Raw genomic sequence first — 23,789 nt, forward strand, 5'->3', positions numbered from 1 at the left:
GATGACCTCCTGAGGTCCCTTCCAACCCTGATTTTCTATGATTCTATGATCTATGATTCTATGACTTTGCATAGGAGAGAGGAGGGGGTCTCCACCCACAAGAGAAAGTCTATTTAAACCCCTGGGAGACCCCTCCATTTTGTCTTCAGCGGGCTAAAGAGATAGCTTCTCCACCCCCCAGGATACCTGAAGGAAACTGGAACAAAGGACAGTAACTACAGGGGGTGTGAGTGATTGCTGGACCCAGAGACTAGTCTGTAAAAGGAAGCTTACCGGAATTCCTCTAAGGGTGAGGTTTTTATCTGTATTCAGTTTTCTTACTGTATTAGACATAGACTTGCATGTTCTATTTTATTTTGCTTGGTAATTCACTTTGTTGTGTCTGCTATTACTTGGAACCACTTAAATCCTACTTTCTGTATTTAATAAAAATCACTTTTTACTTATTAATTAACCCAGAGTATATATTAATACCTGGAGGGGCAAACAGCTGTGCATATCTCTCTATCAGTGTTACAGAGGGCAAACAATTTATGAGTTTACCCTGTATAAGCTTTATACAGGGTAAAACGGATTTATTTGGGGTTTGGACCCCATTGGGAGTTGGGCATCTGAGTGTTAAAGACAGGAACACTTCTTAAGCTGCTTTCAGTTTAAGCCTACAGCTGTTAGGGGACGTGGTTCAGACCTGGGTCTGGGTTTGCAGCAGGCTAGCAGGTCTGGCTCAAACCAGGCAGGGCACTGAAGTCCCAAGTTGGGAGGGCAGGGAAAGCAGGGGCAGAAGTAGTCTTGGCACATCAGTTGGCAGCCCCAAGGCGGTTTCTGTGATCCAACCCATCACACGGTCCAATCCAGCAGCTCTCAAACATGTGGCTACTCCTATTACACTTCAATGGAATCTTGAGAGTACGGGCTGCGAGATCCATGCCCTGATATTGTTCAAAACTTGACAGAGATGTTCACTTGTAGAGCTGAACAGTCACAATACATCCACAGCATCAGGAAATGTTTTCAGTAATACAGATATGAAAGAGGGGCAATAAAGGTAGCCTAGGTTAAGAAGACAACTAAAGCAACAGAAGAAACTGGGAACATGACTTACCTTTATAATTTGTTTTCAGTGTTATTGTTGCCATGTTTGCCCCAGGATATGAGAGAATGAAGGCGAGTGAGGAAATATCTTTTATTGGACCAACTTCTGTTGGTGAAAGAGACAAGCTGACATGAAGAAGAGCTCTGTGGAGGTCAAAAGCTGGTCTCTTTCACCATAGGCACTGAGTTTCTAATCTGCCAGGGGGTGCTCCCCCTGTCTCTGCCCCCACTCCACCCCTTCTCCTAGTGCCCCACCCCGTCTCTTCCCACCCCCTCCCCGAACACACTGCGCCTTCACTCCTCCCCCTCACCCCCAGTGCCTCCTCACGCTGCGAAATAGCTGATCCACAGCAAAGGTAGACACTGGGAGGGAGGGAGGGAGGGGGAGATGCTGATCGGGGTACCCACCAGCAGGCAGAAGGTGCTGGTGGGAGGGAGAGCCCGTTGATAGGGGGGCTGCCGGTGGGTACTAAGCACCCACAATTTTTTTCCTGTGGGTACTCCAGCCCCGGAGCACCCATGGAGTCGGTGCCTATGTCTTTCACCAACAGAAGTTGGTCCAATAAAAGATATTACTTCAGCCACGTTTTCTTACTGTTATAATGGAAGTCTGACTGTGAAGTTATTCACTTGCATTGTATGTTTGCAACTTCCATTTTCTACTGGTCAGAGACTATAGTAGATAACTAGCACCATTCAAATACATTTTAAGGAATTATCTGTCTCATACTTGTTAATCTACTATCTGTTGACTCCTGGCCTGATCCAACTCCCACTGAAATCAAGGAAATCCTTTTCTTTAATGCACTAAATTAATTTGAATTTGAAATCCAAGTATTAGAAATGTCAAGTTAATGTGGCAGTTTGACAAACCTTAGTAAGTGCCAAGACCTTTCATAGCCCCAATGTAAAGACCTATGAATAGTATGATATTTAGTATTTGTGGGTCAACTTCTAGCAGCGATGGAAAGAGTGAGAACGAATCTGTAGTGCTAATGGGAGGTAAACTGCTCCCAACCTACTGATCTTAGTTAGTGCAGAGGTGGAAGAAGCAGACTGGCATAGCAGTAGAAACAGATAAGCAGCAGACAGTGTGCTGCATGACTTAATGCTATAAGCAGGTGTCGTCTTAGATTCCAAGGCAGATAAATCCAACAGCAAGGAAAACATACAAAAGGGCCGAAATGCATAAATCATGGATTCAATACTTAAACACAATATTAACAACAGATGTGAAATCTTTGAGGGATAATGTCACAGTTTTTAGGCCAAAACATTTGCGTTAGCTCCATAGTGTAACAATATTAGTGTTGGATCCTGCAGTCCATTAACTCACATGAGCTCACATATGTCAGTCTGGGTTTGGATAAATTCTTACAGCGTAAATCTCTTGGATTTCAAATATCACTTTAAAAAAAAAAACAAGTTAACAGGCTACATGTGGAGGTGGGGAGGGGTGGGCAGAAAAACTGCCTATTTTTGTGGAATCTATTAAAATACATGGGACAAATTCTGTCCTTGGATCTGGGCATGCTGGTATCATGGCTTTAGTAGGAGCCCCCTTGCAGGCAACCAAGGATAGAGCTTGATCCAGTGTTATGTGCTGTGCAGGTTTTAAACAAACACATATAATTAGATTGATACTGATGTCAGACACATTTTGGCAAAATATAAGGCACTATTTAAATTAAAGTTGTTGTAGACAAAATGTTCTATGTTAACTTCAGTTCCATTCAAACACACAAAAAAAAATCTTCAGTTCCATTCAAACACACAAAAAAAAAAAAATTTTGTTTATCAAGGCAAAATGGACAAAGTAGGGTGACAATACAGGTTTATGTTTGTACGTGATACTACTGTAAACAGGCAAAAATTAAAATTTAAAATACTTACCTGAGATTATCTCCTTAGTTAAAGTTAAAAAAGAAAAACGTGCACAAGACATATTGCCTCCCATTCAAAATAAATTTTATACAATAAGAATCTGTACTATGAATACACTTTGTACACATATCCTCCAAAGATTAATTTGTTGATGTTAGAAAACACTTTTTGTATAACGGAGTGAATCCAGGACGAAGGCTGAAGACAAGCTGATCAGTTTTCAAAATGATTTAAAAGGTCCAATCCTTCCATCACTGCAATCAATAGGAATTTTGCCATTTACTTGAATGTGGCCAGAATAGGTCATTAAAGCTGAAGTGCTTATGTAAGTGCTTAACTTTCAGCCCAGGATTACTCCCACTGACTTCAACAGTACTCCTCATGCAAATAAAGTTGAGCACATGCCCAAGTGATTGTGAGATCACGGCCTAAGAGTACTATCTAAATCTGCAGATAACGTTTTAGATAACTGCAACTATATTGATCTTTTTAATGATACAAGCCCATTTCCTCACATCATAGCTTACTGCATATTAGTTGGATGAAAGATGAGACAGCAAAAGGAAATCATTAACATAATAGTATTTCCAAAATAGGCAGTCACACACAATTAGTCCAGTGAAGACAAGAAAATTGATTCAATTAGAACTAAAGAATCCCTTCTAACTATGTCACAAGAAATATTGCCACATAAATATCCTGAACTTCAATTTAGCCAATATATACTTGGGCTAAATTTTAAAAGCTTGTGCAATGCAGTATTTCTTTCCAAATTTACCACATACAATGCAATACCACTTCATCATACCTGTTGCCATTTGCCCTTAACTGCTGGGTCTCTGATTGATTGACAGTGTCTCTGAATCTGCTGGATGACACCTTGGTAATATACCATAGAGGAGTCGTAGTTCCCAAGAAGCGCATATTCTCTCCCTTTTTTGGCATTATCACAAATCTCAGCCAAATTCATCGTCTCTCACAAACCTAAAACATAACATTTAATCATAAGACGAAAACTCGTACAGGCTATATAATGATTCAGAAAATCATTAGGCAGTTTTTGTTTTGCTATTCCTTGCATGGCTGTTTTACATCCATTTTACCATTTAGATGTACAGATTATTATAGTACCTCCTTATTATACTGATTATTGACAAAAAACCCCACAATTGTCCCAGATGACTGGTAAAGCTTATGTATTTTTCCTCTGCCCTGAGCCTGTTAAATCATTGTATGCCAGTGGACTGCAGCACCCATGCTGATCCCTCTTATCATCAATACTCAGTTTACAGCAAGCTAGGGTGTAAACATAGCGCACAGCAGGCTAGTGCAGGGTAAGTGCCTGTGTGAACCATGCTGCCTTACACTAACAATTCACTAGTATGCTTTAATCCATTCCAGTTTCAAAGCGAGTCAAAGCGCAGTAGGGAACTTTTAGTGCACGGCAACAGGGTCCACATCATAGATGCTTGGTTCATGGCAGGCTAGTGCAGGATACATTTACACTCCATCTCACTGCAAACGAAGTGTTTGTGGACAGAATCAGGCTTTAATTTATGTAACATATATATGCTACCAGCTACCCATGAATCATATATCACATGAGGCTTTACATTTATGATATTATTTGTATTACATGAGTGATTTGAAGATCCAATCAACATTAAGGGCCCACTGGGTTAGGAACTTTCAAAAGACCTCATCTTAACCAGGTTACATTTTAAATATACAAGACAGGGAAAGGACAGGAGAAAGGGAAAGGCCATGCAAGCAGAAGATTGGGAACAGAGGCAGAGTCAAGAATTTACCTCAGCTCTCAACTCCCATATGAATGCGCCTTAACCACGAGACTATCCTTCCTCTCTTTTAAAAATATTTTCTTCTCAGTAGCAGTTGCCCTGAAGATATCTCTAACCCAGTAGTTCCCAGCTACTCTAGGTAGTCCCAGCTACTCTAGGTAGTCTAAAGAGCTCAGTTACATTCCATGCACTATAAAGACAAATGTACTTCTGTATACTATCCAATTTCTTTTAATTTGCATATTGTATCTAACAAGGTCTGATGAGGCAAATGTTTGTCAGCTTTTTTGGGTTTTCTTCAAATATGAATTGCAATGCTCATGAAACGTGCCAAATTGACAGCAATAGAAACTCAAGTCTTCTCTGAAATCATAGGACATGACATGGGCAGTGGTGTTGAAAGCTTGGACACACTTTGTCCCAGGAATGTTGCTTTTACTTGAATCATAAAACAAGGTTACTCCCCTGCCACTGGATGTCTTCAAAAAGATTGTCAAAACAGATCTACATCACTGGGGTGAACCCAAAGCTTGGAGCCCTTTGAAAAGTTTCTGAGAACTTGGTGAGATGGAGGCTGGTGTCATCCAGAAATTTTTGGTAGGATTATTAGTACAACCCCTCTGTCTAACTCATTTCCAGACTATCCAACAATTTGTGAGACTTTTCTTGAATAGTAGATAACTCAAAGACCAATGCGTCCACGGTCCTGATGAGCAGGTCTTGGAAGATTTTATATCTTCCATAATACTGATAATGTCCATCATAACATCCTCTGGAGAAACATCAGTCGTATGGAGTATGGCCAACACTCTCTTCCTCAGCTGTGGAATCTGAATCATATCTCAGTGAAGGAGGTTGTACAGGGGTTTGGCAGGTTGGTATACTAAGGGGAAGATTAAAAAGTGACTGCCATTCCTATCCTCCAAGACTATGATCTCCAGGAAGGCCAGTTGGCCCATGGCAGATAAATGTGCAAAATAGCCCTTGGGCAGAAGGTGGGGTTCAAAACCTCAACCGAGAGGGATCTACTGAAATACTCAGTGCCGATGATGAAACCAAGAAAGGTCTAGTTTGAGGCAAAAGGAACTAAATGACCCTAGAATGAACCTCTCATTCTATTCCAATGGCACCAAAGCAACAATAAGGAAACTTCAGCTCCAAATTCTCAGTTCCAAGGGAATCTTTAACGTCACCCTAGCAAGTGGAGCATTGTGGGATTTCTGCTCAGCAAAACAGATAATGAAGCCTGAAATGAAAACTGTAGCCTCTCCAGGACTGAAACTGGGGAGAATAGACAATCTTTCCATCAGAACTAGATAAGATGGACCTACTCCTTAGAACCAAGGAGATGGGCTTCTGATAACAAGAACCTCCTACCTTAGCACCAGACAATTCCACCTTAATTTTCATTGCCAATCGCCTGCCTGATCCTCAGGAACAGGACTGCATGGAGCAATGGTGCCATTGTATTCCTCTTTTCTCCATCTCCTGACACCAAGGAAAGTGGATTTGGTGTGGCATTCGAAGCTACTTTTGGGTTTCTGAGACCCTTTCTTGGAACTGGATATGCCTGAAGACTGGAACTTCTAATGGCTGGAAACCAGTTCTGTATTGGCAGCTCTAAGAGGCCAACTCCCTACCCAATTTCAAGTCTTTGCTTCAAAGCTTGGGGGTACCAGAGCTGTTCAAAGAAAAGGTCATCAGAATTTTTTAACATGGGTAAAATACATTTTTCCCTAACCTTGTTCTCGGATATGGCTGAATTGTTTTGGTTGAAATTTAAAAAAACAGTCTGAACCAAACACCTAGCATATAGAATTTCATCCCGAATGATTTAAGTTTGGCAAGTAATAAGCAGCTAAAAACCAGATCTCATAATGGGAAATATTGGGCCATCTTAAAAGATAGTGCTACCAGCTTTGCCTACACCTGTCCCCTGGTAGTAGCCAATATAATGATGATCCTCCAGAGAAGGCTAAAAAGCCTTTTATACTAGCTGTACTTGATGAGTTGTGAACTGTATGCCACAGAAGAGAAAAATTCTTTCCTGACCCCAGTTAGGGATCAGTTCAGCTTATGTGCCAAAGAATGAAGATTGATATCCCTTGTGACCTGTTTAGCCTAGCGAGTGCAGGACTTTTAACAAGCAAACTTAGGGCCCATCTGTAGCAGCTATATTGACACTAATGTCTGTAAATGGTTCCTCTTCCCAATGTTCCGTGAACTAAGACATTTCTAAGGATGTCTTGACGTGATGGGAAGCTGTTTTACTCTAGTGTAGGAAAGAGCCACATGATGATGAGGGGAAGAGAGGCTGCGAGTAGGTTACAGGGGGTCTGCCAAGCAGGGATGAAGGGCAAAAAGCTGAAGCCGGAGCCCCACTGTGGCAAGGCTGAGGCCCAAACCTGAGCAAATTAGCTTCCTGGGGCCCCCTGTGGTGTGTGGTCATGGGCAATTGCTCTGCTTGCTACCCCATATTGCCAACCCTGGCTTTTATATGCAGAAAAACAGTTGTGGCAGCACAGGTGGGCTGTGGAGTTTTTAATAGCATGTTCGGGGGCCTCAGAAAGAAAAAAGTTGAGAACCCCATGTAGAACACAGAAATAAAACTAAGCAAAATATATAAAATAAATAAGTGGTCCTCACAATTATGGAAAAAGCAAAATAAACTAAAATCAACTAAACTTGATCATAGAGAAATAACAAAGAAAACAATTCAGAAAACAAAAATCCACCTTCTCCTGAAAAATAAAAGGAAAAAATAAAATAACTATAAATCCTCTACAAACACGAGCTATCGTAAGGCTAATGCAGCACACCCAGGGTCTTTAAAAAATAAGGCTTAATTTTAAGCATGTGGTTACATTTCAATTGACTTCAGGATCTGAGCTTGTGCTTAATTGTGGTCCTCAACAGGGATGCCTTCCTCACTCCAGGCCTAAAAGTACACAAGGGAAGCTCTGAAAAAATTAAGCAACAAGTTGTTTTTTCCTTGCATTTCAGTCTTCAGACTGTAATGAAGTGAAATCCATTTTGAAATGTTACAAGTATATTTGGAGAGGGGACACCAGGTACTAGGCCTGTAGCATCAACACTTGCCTCTCAAAAGAGATTTGTTTCAATTCTTTTGAGGACAAATTTGAATTGCCTGAATTGCGAACAAAAACAGAATCTTAAAAAAATTTCAGAAGTTAATGGTAGTCAAAACTAAAGAAGAAAGCACTAAGCAGTTGATCAATGTTATAATTAGAGATAGCGTGCTATTACGGAATGGAAAAATTAAAATTCTGATGAATTAACCTAACACATTAATGCTTATGTAATAGGGTTTTCTGAAGTACTTGACAAAGAGGAATTACAGATTGCACAGTTTGTGTGTGGGGGGTGTGTGTGTGAGAAAACCTGGATTTGTGCTGGAAATGGCCCACCTTAATTATCATGCACATTGTAGGGAGAGTCGTCACTTTGGATGAACTATTACCAGCAGAAGAGTGAGTTTGTGTGTGTATGGGGGTGGGGGGGGTGAGAAAACCTGGATTTGTGCTGGAAATGGCCCACCTTGATTTTCATACACATTGTAAAGAGAGTGGTCACTTTGGATGGGCTATTACCAGCAGGAGAGTGGGGTGGGAGGAGGTACTGTTTCATGGTCTCTGTGTATATAATGTCTTCTGCAGTTTCCACAGTATGCATCCGATGAAGTGAGCTGTAGCTCACGAAAGCTTATGCTCAAATAAATTGGTTAGTCTCTAAGGTGCCACAAGTACTCCTTTTCTTTTTGCGAATACAGACTAACACGGCTGTTACTCTGAAACCTACAGATTGCTATGTTATTTCTTGACGGGACTGCCAGTTTTAGTCCCTCCTTCAAATCTCAAAGTTGTTTCCGGTACAACCTTCAATAAAGGATTTTAACTGACTTTAGGCTAAATCAAGCAGATCCTTAAGCTCATTAGTAACTTAAGGCATATGAGTGGTTCCCCCTAAATTAATGTTAAGTTACTCTCATACGTGTTTGTAAACCGGGGCCACAAAGATCAGAATGTATACTACTACTTTAATTTAGGCCTCAGTACTTTTCCCTGTTTAAACTATACTTCTGTAGGAATCAAACTAATTGTCTTCTTATGATTACGAACAAGCTAAAGATATTTATCTACTCAGATAATAATGGTTTAAACCAGCGGTTCTCAAACTATGGGTCAGGACCCCAGAGTGGGTCGTGATCCCATTTTAATGGAGTCGTCAGAATTGGCTTAGACTTGCTGGGCCCAGGGCCAAAATCCGAGGGCTTCAGCCCTGGACAGCAGGGCTCAGGTTGCAGGCCCCCTGCCTCAGGCTGAAGCCCTTGGGCTTTGGCTTTGACTCCCCCCATCCAGGGCACTGGTGCTTGGCCTTTCGCCCTCTGACGCAGGACAGCGGGACTAGGGCAGGCTCAGGCTTCTGTCCCCCTCACCACCTGGGGCTGTGTAATAAATTTTTGTTTTCAGAAGGGGGATGCCGTGCAATTAAGTTTGAGAACCCCTGGTTTAGACAAGTAGACACCAGAGACAAGTTCTCTATTATTGGTGTAGCAGGTTTCAAATCTTTCGATATCTCAACTTTTAAAAAGGTGACTCTTTTGAGTGACAATTAGTTATGTTGAAGATGACCTCATATTTGTATAATCAAATTGACCTGCATATACAAGGCCTGTTATTGATCCACCTTGCCCTAACTTCTGCCCACTTGTCTTCCCAGCCTTAGATTGTGCATTCCTTGGAGTACCTGCCATTCCTTCTTGAATGTTTGGAAATGGCATGCATTGTTTGCACTACTATGAACAAATATTACTTTAAATAATAAGAAGCAATGCAATGTCATTGATTGAAAATATAAATTTGAGGGGATGAGAAAAGATTAAACAGATACTTAGAATATTTCTTAAATTTGAATCCCAGTGTAATTTCGGTCTTTTTATCTCAGAAACTTCAGTGAATTTGTATCTTATTTGTATTTGTATCTTCTGAAGAAATTATGGTTCTTGTTACTGCAAGATGTATATTTTTGAAATGATAAACCATTGTTAATAATGGATGGATCTACATTGAAATGTTTATCCCACAGCATGAAATGTAAAATAAGTTAGGGCTTGGCTACACTTGCGAGTTACAGCACATTAAAGGAGCCCCAGGCGCACTAGCTCACTACCCGTCCACACTGGCAAGGCACGTAGAGTGCTCTGACTTCACGGCTAAAGCGCTCCTGGTACTCCACCTCGGTGAGTGGAATAACGTTTTGTGCACCCCTGCTGGAGCGCCGCAGTGCGAGTGTGGACGCCCTGGTCTGTTAGTGTGCTCTGATCAGCCTCCAGAAGTGTCCCACAATGCCTGTTCTAGCCACTCTGGTCATCACTTTGAACTCTACTGCCCTGCCCTGAGATGACCAACCATCAAACCTGCCCTTTAAATTCTCTGGGAATTTTGAAAATACCCTTCCTGTTTGCCCAGCCAGGTGTGGAGTGCTCTCAGCGAATCTTTCCAGGTGACCATGACTCAACGTGCCAGGCAATCCCCAGTATGGAGCAATGTCGAGGTGCTGGACCTCATCAATGGCTGGGGGGAGGAAGCTGTCCAGTCCCAGCTGCGCTCCAGCCATAGGAATTATGATACCTTTGGGCAGATATCAAGGGACATGATGGAAAGGGGCCATGACTGGGATGCACTGCAGTGCAGGAATAAAGTGAAGGAGCTGTGGAATGCCTACCGCAAACCCCCCAAGGCAAACAGCCGCTCCGGTGCTGCCCCTGCAACCTGCTGTTTCTACAAAGAGCTGGACGTGATACTTGGGGGCGACCCCATCTCCACTCAGAGTACCACCATGGACACTTCAGAGCCCAGTCCAACAAGGCAGGAGGAGGCGCAGCAAAGCGGGAGCGAGGGTGCTGAGATGGAGAAAAACACCCCAGAATCCTTAGATGCATGCAGCCAGGAGCTGTTCTCAAGCCAGGAGGAAGGTAGCCAGTCGTGGGGGCCGGTGCTTGGGGAAGGACAAACATCTGAGGAAATTCCCAGTAAGCGGCTTTTATTTTGGGAAGGAAGTTATTCGGTGGAGGCTCTTGGGGTGAGGATGGTTAGGGCTGCATGCATGCCTAAGATGCGAAATAGGTCATTGATGTGCTCTCTCACATCGTGGTAATTGGTCTCAGTGATCTCTTCAGAGGTCTCATCCAGAAATTGGGCAATGCGCTTGCGCAGGTTTCTCGGGAGAGCCACTGTGTTCCTGGTCCCAGTAAGGCTAACTTGTCTGCGACACTGTGCCATGAGGGGACCATTGCTGCACACAGGCAGGCTGCATATGGGCCAGGGTGGAATCCGCATTGCAGTAGAAGACCCTCCCTTGCTTCCCAGGTCACCCTCAGCAGCAAGATTTCTTCAGGATGAACTCCTGTGGAAAATGTGGGGACAGTGTTCAGTATAGGGGCCCCCTGCCGCTGTTGACTCTCCCCAAGACACAGAAACCCAGAGGACAGTTCAGCCATGAAACAATCAGTCAAGCTTGACCCTGTGCTTACTCACCATTTTGGGGATCCTGTAGGTTATGTGCGCTCGCATTGGGACGGGCAAATTATGCTATTGTGTAGACTGGGCTTGCCCTGAAGTACAGGGGAATCATTGCTCTGTCTGGTATGAACAGAGGTATGGCTGCCTCTGTTAAGTGTTGCATTTTGCCTTTACAAATGCAACTTTGAGATCTCAGCCATCCATGTTATCACTGGCCGAAAGACTCCAAAGAATCAGAAAGAGGCCACGTAGAAGCAAGGAAGACATGTTGCATGAAGTAATGCAGCATTCAAGTAATGAAAATCGAAAAGTGTAGGAGTGGCAGGACAGCAAAAGGAGGATCCGCCAGCAGAATGAGGATCGCTAGCACAAAAGTGCGGTGCTCCAGCAGCAAAGCACAGATTGGCTGATAAGCATAATGGAGCACCAAGCAGACTCAATCCAGGTGCTCGTAGCCATGCAGGCGAAGCACTACCATGCCCGACCCCCCCTGCAGCCCTTGTCCCAAAACTCTTTCCCTTGTGCCCCCATGTCACCTCCAACCCACTTTCCCCAGCATCCAGGTTCTTACAGCCACCAGCTGCCTCCAACACCTGTAGCTTCACAACCCAGCCCTGAAAACTATGACCCTTACCCACTGCACTCAACCCCCATCACCATGCAGTACAGCCATCCTGAAGTGCAGCACTCATTGCACAGCACTCCAGACAGGAAGGCTGAGTATAACAGGACATAAGCAAATCTGTGATTGTACCATTCCCCACCCCACCCCGTTGCCCTTTCTGTTTCCCAAGCAGTTGTGTTTCTTTTCAATGAATTATTTTCTTTTCAATAAATGGATTTTTTGGCTTTGAAAACGTTCTTTATTATTGCATAAAGTAAAAGATACCTTAGTCTAGGAAAGAAACAGGCACTGCAAGTCAGCATAGCAAACACAGATTCCTACTAACATTGGAACCACTGCACTTCACTCCCAGGCAGGGCACCAGACATTACTGGTGGTTTTCAGCCTCAAATTGCTCCCTCAAGGCATCCCTAATCCTTGCAGCCCTGCGCTGGGCCCCTCTAATAGCCCTGCTCTCTGGCTGTTCAAATTCAGCCTCTAGGTATTGAACCTATGAGTTCCATGTCTGAGTGAATCATTCACCCTTCCCTTCACAAATGTTATGGAGGGTACAGCACTCGGATATAACCGCGGGGATGCTGTCATCAGCCAGGTCCAGCTTCCCACACAGAGAGCACCAGGGGCCCTTTAAATGCCAAAAGCACACTCCACAGTCATTCTGCACAGGCTCAGCCTCTTGTTGAACCACTCCTTGCTGCTGTCAAGGCTCCCTGTATAGGGTTTCATGAGCCACTGCATTAAAGGTTAAGTGGGGTCTCCAAGGATCACAGTGTGCATTTTGACTTCCCCTACAGTGATCTTCTGGTCTGGGAAAAAAGTCCCAGCTTGCAGCCTCCTGAACAGGCCGGTGCTCTGAAAGATGTGTGTGTCATGCACCTTTCCGGGCCAGCCTGCGTTAATGTCAATGAAACACCCACGGTGATCCACAAGTGCCTGGAGAACCATAGAGAAATACCCCTTCCGATTAACGTACTCTGAAGCTACGTGGGCTGGTGCCAGAATTGGAATGTGTGTGCCATCTATCGCTCCTCCGCAGTTAGGGAAACCCATTTGTGCAAAGCCAACCACAATGTCATGCACGTTACCCAGAGTCATGGTTCTTCTGAGCAGGATGCGATTAATGGCCCTGCAAACTTGCATCAACACGATTCCAATGGTCGACTTTCCCATTCCAAACTGGTTAGCAACCAATCGGTAGCTGTCTGGAGTTGCCAGCTTCCAGATTGCAATAGCCACCGGCTTCTCCACCATCAGGGCAGCTTCAATCTCATGTCCTTGTGCCGTAGGGTGGGGGCAAGCTCCTCACACAGTCCCATGAGAGTGGCTTTTCTCATCCGAAAATTCTACAGCCACTGCTCATCATCCCAGACTTGCATGACAATGTGATCCCACCACTCAGTACTCGTTTCCCGAGCCCAAAACCAGCATTCCGTGGTGAGCATGTCCATGAATGCCACAAGCAAACTCATGTCATATGCGTTACTCGAGTCGATATAATCATCGGAGTCCTCACTGTCACTTTGGATCATAAGGAATAACTTGACTGCCAAATGTGACATGCTGGCAAGACTCATCAGCATACTCCTCAGCAGTTCGGGCTCCATTCCCGCAGACCAAAAGAGAAGACAGAGCGCGCAGTACAAAAAACGTTGAAAGATGGCACCAAATGTGGACAGAAGCACAGGGATCGCTGGGATGCGAACTGATGCATCACAGGGCGTTGGGATAGGACCCAGAATGCCCTGCACCCTCCGCCCCCTTCCCACAAGCCACAGCCCCAGAATGGGAAGAGGTGCTCTGTGGGATAGCTGCCCATCATGCACCGCTCCCAATGCTGCTGCAAGTTCCGCAAATATGGCCACGCCAGTGCGCTTGCAGCTGTCAGTGTGGACAGACTGCAGCGCTTTCCCTACTGCCCTCTCCGAAGGTGGGTTTAACTCAAAGCGCTCTACATCTGCAAGTGTAGCCATACCCTCAGTGCTCAGACACTAAAATTTAAACTATACATCCAGGGTCAAAATCTTTCTTGCCATACTCTCATTTAAGTATTTCAATTGACTTCAGTGGGACTATGGGTATGAGTAAAGCAAGCAGCATTTGGTTCCCAGTCTTAGAAAGTCTGACTTGAATATGCCTAGCATATATATTTTCTAGCAGCTGATTATAAATAACTTTACTGATGCCAAAAGTTCCAGGTAGAATGAGTTTGTCCTGTGACTGTAAATAAACATCAAGTAGCAAGAATCCTAACTTTTCATTTGCTTTCAATGGAACATTAACTACCAAGAGCAGCACAGCTGAGAAAATACAGAGGCAAAAGATACCAGCCTTTACCCCCTTTTCATTCACTTTTCTGCCTTTTTTCATGCTGCCCATTATACCTGCAACACCTTCCCTGTTCTGGTCTACCAAGGCACTACCCTCGCCTCATTTAAGTTGCGCTCAAAAAAAAAAGAAATCTCACTTTTCCTGCAATGTCTACAATAAATGAGTCCGTTATTTTCATTGGTTTTAATGTGACCTGTTTTATTTTCCCATTAAAAAAGAAAAGCACTAAGATGTGTACATCTCATAGCAAATAGCTGCATTATGCTTTTGCTGTAACCCTCATTCTCCCTTACACTATCTCCCTCCCTACTGCTGTAATCCTTACTGATGGTGTTATGTCTAAAGCTATGTTTACACCACAGGCAGCGGGTATAATAGGCCTTCCCTGGCACAGCCACTGCCACAGGACGCCATTTGAGAGTTTTAACTTATTATGCGTCACGCAGGTTCCGGGGCAACTGAGGAGGCTATATCTGCTATTCAGCTTCCCGTAATCAGTAATCTCCCTGGACTCCAGAGAGATTACTGATGAACCCAGGAAGCTGAGTAGCAGATACCGCCTCCTCAGCCACCCTGGAACCTGCATGGTGCATATAAAGAGCTTCCCATTCTTCCACTGGATGGCTGGGGGAGGTGTGCTGCCTCTCTCATTCTCCTGCCGGTGCAGAGGTGGCTCAGGCCAGCATGGCCAGGGGTGGCTTGGGCTGCTGGGGACCAGGGCTCGGGTAGGGCGCTGGGGCTCCTCCAGAGATTGGGGTGGGGGCTTAGGGTTCTGATGGGCCCTGGGCTTCTCCAGACGCAGGAGGGGTGGTCTGGGTGGCTCAGGACTCTGCTGCATGGGGCGGGGCCAGGGGGCTAGCCTCCCCGAAAGGGGTGTCCACCTTCCGCCCATGGTCTACACTACAGCCTATGTCAGCAAAATTTATATCACCCTGGGGTGTGAATATTCCACACCCCGAGCGACATAAGTGACACCGACATAAGCACTCATGTGCACAGTGCTCTGTCAGTGGGAGAGTTTTTCCTGCCGACATAGCTTATGCTGCTCACGGAGGTGGGTTTTTTATGCCAACAGGAATGCTCTCACCAGCTGTGCCACTGCAGCGCTGTACGTATAGACATGGCCTAAGAGTGGGTTGCCAAGGGCTTGTCTAAAGTTGAAATGCTACAGCACGTTAGTGTAGAAACTACCTATACCAATGGGAGAGGTTCTCCCATCAGCATAGGTAATGCACCTCCCCAAGAGGTGATAGCTAGGTCAACAGAAGAATTCTTCCAACAACCTAGTGCTGTCTACATGGGACTTCGGTCAGCTTCACTACATTGCTCTGCGGTATGGATTTTTCACACCAATGAGTAACATAGCTGAGTCAATCTAAGTTTCTAGTGTAGACCAGCACCAACTCTTCTGGGTAGGGACAGCATTTTTCCTCTTCTCTGAAGGATGTATCACACATTTGGGTACTATAAAATAAATAAGTTGAAAATATTTAACTTTTCCCAACTGAGCAGCATACTAAATGTATTGACTGCATTTACAGCAAGAGATAGCAATTTTTCAAATGTAATTAAATTATAAATGTTTACAATTTGTGAATATCTTAGGAATGGTTGGGAAAGAAATCACTAGACTGCTAAATCATATGCTAATTCACCAATCAATCCTTCCTCTTTGGACACTTTAGAAACCACTCACAGGGGCTCAAGTAAAATCTCAGTGCATCTGCTACAACTAGAGTAAAATGCACAAAATATGGTGTGTCTAGGATAGGAAATGTTTTTTCCTCCCCCACTAGAAACAAATGTCCATCATTTTAAAAGTAGAGGACACAAGCCACCGAAGAATAGACTGTAAGGAAAAATCCTGCACTAGTCCCTACAGGATGAAGCATGACCTAACATTTTGTTCCATCTCCAATTACTATATTGAACACAGACTTTTGTATGCTAAATCTCTTCGGAGCAGAAACTTTGTTTTCTGTCTTTTCTAAAGGGACAAGCTGCAGAACACGCTAAATCTGCAACCTCGGGAGAGGAGGCTGTGGAATCAGGATGGAAGAGCTGAGCATTTCAAAGACAAAAGGAACTATGAAAAAATAAAACTGGCTGTGTGCATGCGTAGAGCGGCTAACGCAACAGGGTCAGTGTTTGAGAGGTGCATTAGAATTGCACAACATACAATAAATCATTTGTTGGATGACACTCCAGAGCCCTCACTCCCTCCTTACACACCTCCTTCATTCCCCCATGTCCCCTCACACAGCACTCATCCCCACCCCCTTACACACCCACTTCTCCATCCTCAATGTACAGCACTCAGCCCCCCCTTAGACCCCCACCTACCTAACCATCCTCACTATGCAGCTCTCAGCCTCCCCACCCCCACTTCTCCATCCTCGTTATGCAGCACTCAGCCCGCCCCTGCCAGCTCCCCAGCACTCCCCCTCCAGCCCCCACGCACAACGCGCCCCCTCCCCCAGCCCCGGCGAGGGGAGCGTTTCCCAGCCCCCTGCCTGGTTCTGGGGCGCTGGTCTGTCCGCTCGCAGGGCCCCGCCCGAGATGCGGAGGCCCCACCATCCCGCGACAGACGGTGGGGCGGGGGAGCAGCCTCAGCACCGTTATACCGCCCCCGTCTGCGGCAGCGGCCCCAAGCAGGGGCCCAGCCGGCGCTGTCGCAGGCCCCGGTGCCGCACCCACCTCCGGGCCCCCAACAAATCACCCCCGACCCCCGCAAAGGCTCAGATGCCGGGGCAAAGCCAGGCTGTGCCCCCCACCCGGCTACACGCAGCGCGCTGGGCTCTGTAGTCCGCTCCCGCCCGCGCCTCTACTGGGCGTCACAGAACGCGTGAGCCCAAGAACTACGTCGCCCATCCTGCTTCGCGGCAGAGGCTCCGCACCTCCCTCCCCCTGCGGCCGGCAGGACAGAGGAACGTTCAGTCGCCCAACGCCGCTCGCGCCGCGGCCCCTCTCGGGGTTTGTTTCGCGTCCCCGCCCCAGCAGCCGCGATAGGCGCCGCCCAGTCAGACCCTGCCCTCACCTGGTGGAGCCACCTGCACCTCTACCCTTGGGTGCGTGCCCGCGTGCGGGGGGGGGAGGCGCAGCCTGCCGGCTCCGTTAGCCCCTGGCCTGCGAGCTGCGGCGGCGGCTCGTTGCCATGGAGGCGAGGGGCGACGCCCGGCCCTGGTGTCTGGGTAGCCCGCTGCTCCGCCTCCCCCCCGCCCAGAGAGAGGCTGGGGGCGGGCTGGCCTCCCTGTGGGGTGGGTGAAACCCAGACCCCTTCCCCTTCCTCCACCACACCCGGGCGGGGGGGGGCAGCCCGCACAGACCCCCCCACCTCCGCCCGCCACACCCACGGGGCAGCGTTACCCGCCCCCACAGACCCTCCCCCACCTCCGCCCGCCCACACCCACGGGGCAGCGTTACCCGCCCCCACAGACCCCCCCCACCTCCGCCCGCCACACCCACGGGGCAGCGTTACCCGCCCCCACAGACCCTCCCCCACCTCCGCTCGCCACACCCACGGGGCAGCGTTACCCGCCCCCACAGACCCTCCCCACCTCCGCTCGCCACACCCGGGGAGCAGCGTTACCCGCCCCCACAGACCCCCCCCACCTCCGCCCGCCACACCCGGGGGAGCAGCGTAACCCGCCCCCACAGACCCTCCCCCACCTCCGCCCGCCACACCCGGGGAGCAGCGTTACCCGCCCCCACAGACCCCCCCCACCTCCGCCCGCCACACCCGGGGAGCAGCGTTACCCGCCCCCACAGACCCCCCCCACCTCCGCCCGCCACATCCGGGAAGCAGCGTTACCCGCCCCCACAGACCCCCCCCCACCTCCGCCCGCCACACCCGGGGGAGCAGCGTTACCCGTCCTCACAGACCCCCCCCAACCTCCGCCCACCACACCCATGGGGCAGCGTTACCCGCCCCCACAGACCCCTCCCCACCTCCGCCCGCCACACCCGGGGGAGCAGCGTTACCCGGTCCTCACAGACCCCCCCCAACCTCCGCCCACCACACCCATGGGGCAGCGTTACCCGCCCCCACAGACCCCCCCCACCTCCGCCCGCCACACCCGGGGAGCAGCCTTACCCGCCCCCACAGACCTTCCCTCACCTCCGCCCGCCACACCCGGGGAGCAGCCTTACCCGCCCCCACAGACCCCCCCACCTCCGCCCGCCACACCCACGGGGCAGCGTTACCCGACCCCACAGACCCCCCACCACCTCCGCCCGCCACACCCGGGGGGAGCAGCGTTACCCGCCCCCACAGACCCCCCCCCACCTCCGCCCGCCACACCCGGGGAGCAGCCTTACCCGCCCCCACAGACCCCCCCACCTCCGCCCACCACACCCACGGGGCAGCGTTACCCGCCCCCACAGACCCCCGCCCGCCACACCCGGGGGAGCAGCGTTACCCGCCCCCACAGACCCTCCCCCACCTCCGCCCGCCACACCCGGGGAGCAGCCTTACCTGCCCCCACAGACCCCCCCACCTCCGCCCGCCACACCCACGGGGCAGCGTTACCCGACCCCACAGACCCCCGCCACCTCCGCCCGCCACACCCGGGGGAGCAGCGTTACCCGCCCCCACAGACCCTCCCTCACCTCCGCCCACCACACCCACGGGGCAGCGTTCCCTGCCCCCACAGACCCCCGCCACACCCGGGGGAGCAGCGTTACCCGCCCCCACAGACCCCCCCACACCTCCGCCCGCCACACCCGGGGGAGCAGCGTTACCCGCCCCCACAGACCCCCCCACCTCCGCCCGCCACACCCGGGGGAGCAGCGTTACCCGCCCCCACAGACCCTCCCCCACCTCCGCCCGCCACACCCGGGGAGCAGCCTTACCCGCCCCCACAGACCCCCGCCACACCGGGGAGCAGCGTTACCTGCCCCCACAGACCCTCCCTCACCTCCGCCCGCCACACCCGGGGAGCAGCCTTACCCGCCCCCACAGACCCCCCCCCCACCTCCGCCCGCCACACCCGGGGAGCAGCCTTACCCGCCCCCACAGACCCCCCCCCCACCTCCGCCCGCCACACCCGGGGAGCAGCCTTACCCGCCCCCACAGACCCCCCCCCACCTCCGCCCGCCACACCCGGGGGAGCAGCGTTACCCGCCCCCACAGACCCCCACCCACCACACCCACGTGACAGTGTTACCCGCCCTGACAGACCTCCCCCACACCTCCACCCGCCACAACCGGGGGAGCAGCGTTACCCCGCCCCCACAGACCCTCCCTCACCTCCGCCTGCCACACCCGGGGAGCAGCCTTACCCGCCCCCACAGACCGCCCCCCACCTCTGCCCGCCACACCCGGGGAGCAGCCTTACCCGCCCCCACAGACCCCCCCCACCTCCGCCCGCCACACCCGGGGGAGCAGCGTTACCCGCCCCCACAGACCCTCCCCAACCTCCGCCCGCCACACCCGGGGAGCAGCCTTACCCGCCCCCACAGACCCCCGCCACACCCGGGGAGCAGCATTACCTGCCCCACAGACCCTCCCTCACCTCCGCCCGCCACACCCGGGAGCAGCCTTACCCGCCCCCACAGACCCCCCCCACCTCTGCCCACCTCACCCGGGGAGCAGCCTTACCCGCCCCCACAGACCCCCCCCACCTCCGCCCGCCACACCCGGGGGAGCAGCGTTACCCGCCCCCACAGACCCCCACCCACCACACCCACGTGACAGTGTTACCCGCCCTGACAGACCTCCCCCACACCTCCACCCGCACACAACCGGGGGAGCAGCGTTACCCGCCCCCACAGACCCCCGCCACCTCCGCCCGCCACACCCGGGGGAGCAGCGTTACCCGCCCCCACAGACCCTCCCCCACCTCCGCCCGCCACACCCGGGGAGCAGCCTTACCCGCCCCCACAGACCCTCCCTCACCTCCGCCCACCACACCCACGGGGCAGCGTTCCCCGCCCCCACAGACCCCCGCCACACCCGGGGGGAGCAGCGTTACCCCGCCCCCACAGACCCCCCCACACCTCCGCCCGCCACACCCGGGGGAGCAGCGTTACCCGCCCCCACAGACCCCCCCACCTCCGCCCGCCACACCCGGGGGAGCAGCGTTACCCGCCCCCCACAGACCCTCCCCCACCTCCGCCCGCCACACCCGGGGAGCAGCCTTACCCGCCCCCACAGACCCCCGCCACACCCGGGGAGCAGCGTTACCCTGCCCCCACAGACCCTCCCTCACCTCCGCCCGCCACACCCGGGGAGCAGCCTTACCTGCCCCCACAGACACCCCCCACCTCCGCCCGCCACACCCGGGGGAGCAGCGTTACCCGCCCCCACAGACCCTCCCCCACCTCCACCCGCCACACCCGGGGAGCAGCCTTACCCGCCCCCACAGACCCCCGCCACACCCGGGGAGCAGCGTTACCTGCCCCCACAGACCCTCCCTCACCTCCGCCCGCCACCCCCGGGGAGCAGCCTTACCCACCCCCACAGACCCCCCCCCACCTCTGCCCGCCACACCCGGGAGCAGCCTTACCCGCCCCCACAGACCCCCCCCACCTCCGCCCGCCACACCCGGGGGAGCAGCCTTACCCGCACCCACAGACCCCCCCCCACCTCCGCCCGCCACATCCGGGGGAGCAGCGTTACCCGCCCCCACGTGCCCCCCACGTCTGCCCGCCACAACCGGGGGAGCCGCGTTACCCGCCCCCACAGACCCCCCCCCACCTCCGCCCGCCACACCCAGGGGAGCAGCGTTACCCGTCCCCACAGACCCCCCCACCTCCGCCCACCACACCCACGGGGCAGCGTTACCCGCCCCCACAGACCCCCCCCACCTCCGCCCGCCACACCCGGGGGAGCAGCGTTACCCGCCCCCACGTGCCCCCCACATCTGCCCGCCACACCCGGGGGAGCAGCGTTACCCGTCCTCACAGACCCCCCCCAACCTCCGCCCACCACACCCATGGGGCAGCGTTACCCGCCCCCACAGACCCCCGCCACCTCCGCCCGCCACACCCGGGGGAGCAGCGTTACCCGCCCCCACAGACTCCCCCCACCTCCGCCCGCCACACCCGGGGGAGCAGCGTTACCCGCCCCCACAGACCCCCACCCACCACACCCACGTGACAGTGTTACCCGCCCTGACAGTCCTCCCCCACACCTCCACCCGCCACAACCGGGGGAGCAGCGTTACCCGCCCCCACAGACTCCCCCCACCTCCGCCCGCCACACCCGGGGAGCAGCCTTACCCGCCCCCACGTGCCCCCCACGTCTGCCCGCCACAACCGGGGGAGCAGCGTTACCCGCCCCCACAGACCCCCCCCACCTCTGCCCGCCACACCCGGGGGAGCAGCGTTACCCCGCCCCCACAGACCCCCCCCCACCTCCGCCCACCACACCCACGGGGCAGCGTTACCCGCCCCCACAGACCCCCCCCACCTCCGCCCGCCACACCCGGGGGAGCAGCGTTACCCGCCCCCACAGACTCCCCCCACCTCCGCCCCGCCACACCCGGGGGAGCAGCGGTTACCCGCCCCCACATGCCCCCCCACGTCTGCCCGCCAGAACCGGGGGAGCAGCGTTACCCGCCCCACATGCCCCCCACGTCTGCCCGCCACAACCGGGGGAGCAGCGTTACCCGCCCCCACAGACTCCCCCCACCTCCGCCCGCCACACCCGGGGGAGCAGCCTTACCCGCACCCACAGACCCCCCCCACCTCCGCCCGCCACACCCGGGGGAGCAGCGTTACCCGCCCCCACGTGCCCCCCACGTCTGCCCGCCACAACCGGGGGAGCAGCGTTACCCGCCCCCCACGACCCCCCCCCACCTCCGCCCCGCCACACCCGGGGGAGCAGCGTTACCCGCCCCCACATGCCCCCCACGTCTGCCCGCCACAACCGGGGGAGCCGCGTTACCCGCCCCCACAGACCCCCCCCACCTCCGCCCGCCACACCCGGGGGAGCAGCGTTACCCGCCCCCACGTGCCCCCCACGTCTGCCCGCCACACCCGGGTAGCAGCCTTACCCGCCCCCCACAGACCCCACCCACCTCTGCCCGCCACACCCGGGGGAGCAGCGTTACCCGCCCCCACAGACCCCCCCCACCTCCGCCCACCACACCCACGGGGCAGCGTTACCCGCCCCCACAGACCCTCCCCCACCTCCGCCCCGCCACAACCCGGGGGAGCAGCGTTACCCGTCCTCACAGACCCCCCCCAACCTCCGCCCACCACACCCATGGGGCAGCGTTACCCGCCCCCACAGACCCCCCCCACCTCCGCCCGCCACACCCGGGGGAGCAGCGTTACCCGCCCCCACATGCCCCCCACGTCTGCCCGCCACAACCGGGGGAGCAGCGTTACCCGCCCCCACAGACCCCCACCCACCACACCCACGTGACAGTGTTACCCGCCCTGACAGACCTCCCCCACACCTCCACCCGCCACATCCGGGGGAGCAGCATTACCTGCCCCCACATACTCCCCACCACACCCAGGGGGGGCAGCGTTACCCGCCGCCACAGACCCCCCACCTCTACCTGCCACACCCGGGGCAGGTGGTTACCCGACTCCATAGACACCACCCTTCATGAGACTTTAAAAAGCTGAAATGGTGATTTCTGGCCTATCTGATGACTCAAAGACACACCTGTCCACCCTCCCCCCCCCCCCACAGCCCACCTGTGCTCTGTCCTCCCACGTATCCACATGCTGCCTGTCCCCCACTCACAGCCTCCTGTGTCCCGTCCTCCCACGTATCCACACGCTGCCTGTCCCACCAACACTCACACACTGCCTGTCCCCAGTCCTCCCACATACCCACACAATGCCCGTCCCCAGTCCTCCCACATATCCACATGCTGCCTGTCCCACACCCACAGCCTGCCTGTGCCCCCTCTCACAGCCTGCCTGTGTCCCATCCTCCCACATATCCACACGCTGCCTGTCTCACCAACACCCACGCACTGCCTGTCCCCAGTCCTCCCACGTATCCACAGGCTGTCTGCCCCAAACACCCACACTTTGCCTACCCCTCTACAGCCTGCCAGTGCCCTGTCCTCCCACATATCCACACACTGCCTGTCCCCCCAACACCCACACTCTGCCTGACCCCTGTCCTTCCACGTACCCACACGTTGCATGTCCCCTCACAGCCCATTTGTCCCCCATCCTCCCACGTACCCACACAGTGCCTCCCCCCCCCTTATTTCACCTGTCCTCCCACGTACCCATACACTGTTTGTGAGTCTGTGAGGTGGAAGCTGGCACTCACTCACTGAACTTCCAACAGATGGGAATGATTTTTAATCCTGCTGAGCTGGGCTGAAATCAAATTGGTGATGCACAGGGGAAAGTATATAGCTATAGTATATAGCTATAGTATATAGCTATAGCTCATTAGCAATGCCTTCACACATCCAGTCTCCAATAAGTAAGGTTAAGATTATGTGACTTCTGAGACCTCCATGACATCTGATGCTTCAGCCATTGGCAGCGCATATCATAGGCTGGGGGAGGCTAAGCCGCCCCAAATAGCCCTATGTGGCC

At 52.7% G+C, this 23,789-nt stretch overlaps 1 protein-coding gene across 4 annotated transcripts in view; it reads right to left on the bottom strand.

Annotated features, from left to right (window-relative positions):
* KATNAL1 (katanin catalytic subunit A1 like 1) overlaps window positions 1-17,504 on the bottom strand; it is a 50,047-nt gene extending 32,543 nt beyond the window's left edge. Inside the window, exons 1-3 of one of the 4 annotated variants that reach the window (XM_073341078.1) lie at window positions 17,308-17,504; window positions 10,521-11,201; window positions 3,785-3,960 (exon numbers count right to left, since the gene is read on the bottom strand). In XM_073341078.1, the coding sequence (XP_073197179.1) occupies window positions 3,785-3,946 (162 nt within the window). In that variant the 5' untranslated portion in view covers window positions 3,947-3,960; window positions 10,521-11,201; window positions 17,308-17,504. Of the gene's footprint in view, window positions 1-3,784; window positions 3,961-10,520; window positions 11,202-16,783; window positions 16,945-16,967; window positions 16,987-17,307 lie in introns of those variants that run through there. The other 3 variants (XM_073341069.1, XM_073341096.1, XM_073341088.1) reach the window with 3 other exon arrangements.
* Between the last annotated feature and the right edge of the window lie 6,285 nt (window positions 17,505-23,789).

Source organism: Lepidochelys kempii, chromosome 1, assembly GCF_965140265.1.
Source record: "Lepidochelys kempii isolate rLepKem1 chromosome 1, rLepKem1.hap2, whole genome shotgun sequence".
NCBI lineage: Eukaryota > Metazoa > Chordata > Testudines > Cheloniidae > Lepidochelys > Lepidochelys kempii.